Source organism: Capsicum annuum, unplaced genomic scaffold (assembly GCF_002878395.1).
Source record: "Capsicum annuum cultivar UCD-10X-F1 unplaced genomic scaffold, UCD10Xv1.1 ctg76270, whole genome shotgun sequence".
NCBI lineage: Eukaryota > Viridiplantae > Streptophyta > Magnoliopsida > Solanales > Solanaceae > Capsicum > Capsicum annuum.
Window position 1 is genome coordinate 29,829 of NW_025886554.1, and position 2,919 is coordinate 32,747.

The 2,919-nt window shown below is 33.0% G+C and overlaps 1 protein-coding gene across 1 annotated transcript; it reads left to right on the forward strand.

Moving 5' to 3' along the window:
- The first annotated feature begins 178 nt into the window (after nucleotides 1–178).
- Nucleotides 179–2,539, forward strand: LOC124894628. The gene is made up of 5 exons (XM_047405226.1): nucleotides 179–196; nucleotides 745–932; nucleotides 1,098–1,587; nucleotides 1,668–1,799; nucleotides 1,940–2,539. Exons 1-5 carry the CDS (start codon nucleotides 179–181, stop codon nucleotides 2,537–2,539), a joined length of 1,428 nt encoding a protein of 475 aa, XP_047261182.1.
- Nucleotides 2,540–2,919: the final 380 nt, after the last annotated feature.

Below are 2,919 nucleotides of genomic sequence, written 5' to 3' on the forward strand. Positions count from 1 at the left end.
GAGTGACCTATTACACACCTTAACTATAAAAAAGTGATACTTTTTACTGACGTGGTGCTGACGTGGCAGCGCGTGTAAAACACTACACCACATGCAAGTGGTGGTAGCCTGATAGGGTGTAAATAGTTTCACTTTTTTATAGTTTAGGTGTGTAATAGGTCACTAGTATAGTTTAGGTATGGCTTCGAATTTTCGGGTATAGTTTGGGATGAAAACGATGTCTTTTCCCTATGTTAAAGAGTATGGAACCTATTTGTAGATAAAGATAAATAAAATCCTAACTTTCTCCCTCTTCTATCCTAACTTCAAATTGTTGTCCTCTTCTAATACTGTACTACAGAGACGATTTTTTTCCTCATCAGACATCCCACGTTTCAGGTTCCTTCTGTCTCTTTTCTCAAATTTTTGATTAAAAATACATTATTTCTTGAATGTTCTTTTTTTTTTAAAGTAATACTCATTCATCTTGTATTAATTCATTGTTGTACTTTTTTTTGAATAGATTTTATTTGTTCTTTGTCAAGAACTCATGAGAAAATTCAATTCAAAAAATGTTGATTACGAGCTCAAGGAAAATCAGATTAACCTTATTTATTTTTAAACTTTGCAACTTAAATATTGAAGGGAGAGACAGTTGTGACATTGAAAAGTAATCTCACAACTTAAAAAGGATCATAGATAATAATTTTGAGTTTCCTTTTTTCGTTAATTTGATATGAACTTTGTTTACATTATTATCTTTAGGAATATGATCTATCTGGTGAAGGGGATCAGTCTTTAGAGGCATCGAGTGACGGAAATGAGTCTACTGAGGAGAATGATACATTAGCGATACCTGAACGTGATACCTCAATTGACTTCTCCCAATATTATTTGAGTAAGGAGTTAGATGACGAAGATCACTTTGAAGGACTTGTGCCCATTTTATCAAGGTAGGATGTTGTTGAAAATATACAGAAGCAATTGGTGAAGGAAAAAGCATACGATCGATTTATGGATAGTTGTTTTGGTTGCTTATTAAAGGTGAAGTTGGACAATTGACACAAAAAATTTTGTCGTCAGATAGTACATTATCTTCTACAACGTCATGTTTCAAGATTAAAGAAAAAAGAGGTATGGTTCATAATTGGAGGGAAGCCAATTCGATTTGGTATGAAGGAGTTCGCTGTGATTATCGGACTGAATTGTAGAAAATATGCCACTGATAAGGCTTTATACGAGGAAAAGAAGGCAAAAGATTTTTTAGATGTAGTGATGAATAAATATAGCAATCTAATTGGAAATGATTTGAAGAAAAAGCTGGAAAGTAATAGATTGGACGCTCAAACAAAGTTGAAGATCGCTATGGTGTGGTTTGTTCACTCTTTTTTATGTGTTGGTGATCCAAAGCGAATTGTTGATATTGAGACGATGCAAATGGTGACAAATTGGGATTGCTTTAATGCATATCCTTGGGGTAGACGTTCTTTTGAGATGACAATTGAGTCCTTCTTAGATGTAAACTTGAAGAAAAAGTCTGCACAATGGAAGGAAAATAAATCTAAATCTAAAGGTTATGGCTTGCAAGGATTTCCCTGGGCTTTTATGGTAAGTTTAAATTATTTATAATGAGATAAATATTAAATTATGTATCAATATTAAATTTTTTACTTTAATTTTCAATACAGGTGTGGGCTTTTGAAGCGATTCCTATATTAGGAGAAGCTTTTGGACAACCATTAACAAAATCTCCCTATTCATTATTTCCAAGATTGATTCGATGGTATGGTAAAAAGAAGACACCCCCTGATTATCAAACTGTGCTATTAACAATATAAAACAAAGAGGTAAATAGTTAAGTTCTTTGGGTCTGGTGCAATATTTCATTTTAAAAGTTTTTATTATTTTAATTCTATTCAACAATTTATTTTCTTGTAGGTTATGGTGCGTCCTACTCTAGTTCCTATCACTTTTGAGTCAAAAAAAATATTTGGTAAATTGGGAGAATTTGGAAGATGAAGTAGATGAGAATATTGATCGGTTGACAAAAGCAGTTGATGGTGTGACACAATTGATCAAGTGTTCCCTCGAAAGGCCTGAATTTTCGGTTGCTGTGGATCATGGAAGGCATGAAACTGGTTTTAGAAGACAACCTTCAATGGGAGTTACTGAAGATACTAATGTATTGAACAAACTTTCTCAGCTTGTTAAATTCTGTAAAGAGATGCTCGATGAGATGAAAGTTCAGAACAAGAAGTTGCATGATAAAATGGATGGTTTAGATGTAAAATTTGATAATTTGACTGGTATAGTAGATGAATTGCGTGTTCAAGTAGAAAATTTAAGCAAAAATAAGTCTAATTTGACGGTGGACGATGAACAAACAAGTCCATTGGAAAAAGCGGTAACTGTTGAGGATGAAAAGAAAGAAAACAATGTAGTTGAGAAAGATGCTGCTATTAAATTTCCGAAAGAAGGCACTACAAAAGCGAAACGAGCTAGAAAAACTAACCCGAAATACAATTTTCTTATGAAATGGAGGTTGGAAAAAAGAAAGTAATGGAGGCTCCAAAAAATGTGAAGACTTATACAAGAAAAAGAAAGATTGACGCTGATAGTTTGTAATTTTGTTAAAATGTTTTTTGTATTTGTCAGACAAACTATGGGTTGGTCTGATTAGTTAACAATCTGTCGTATAGATTTGTAATCTGACTGTAAGGAGGGATGTGGCATCTTTGCATATAGTAATGAATTTTTGGTGTTCTTGTTGATAAGTCCAAGATACTCTTTATTATATCATATAATTGCTTTAGTTTTGATAAAAGTGAATGTACCTCATATTTACTTTGTACAATCTCCCATAAGTGTTTAATCTGTCGGACAGATTTTTAATCTGTCTGTTATGAGAGATGTGGCGTCTTTGCATATGGTAATGACTTG

Bases quoted from the DNA above. Each gene is read 5' to 3' on its own strand.
- LOC124894628 (XM_047405226.1), top strand. The intron at 1,588-1,667 runs GTAAGTTTAAAT...TTTTCAATACAG, and splicing joins GATTTCCCTGGGCTTTTATG to GTGTGGGCTTTTGAAGCGAT. The intron at 1,800-1,939 runs GTGCTATTAACA...GTCCTACTCTAG, and splicing joins CACCCCCTGATTATCAAACT to TTCCTATCACTTTTGAGTCA.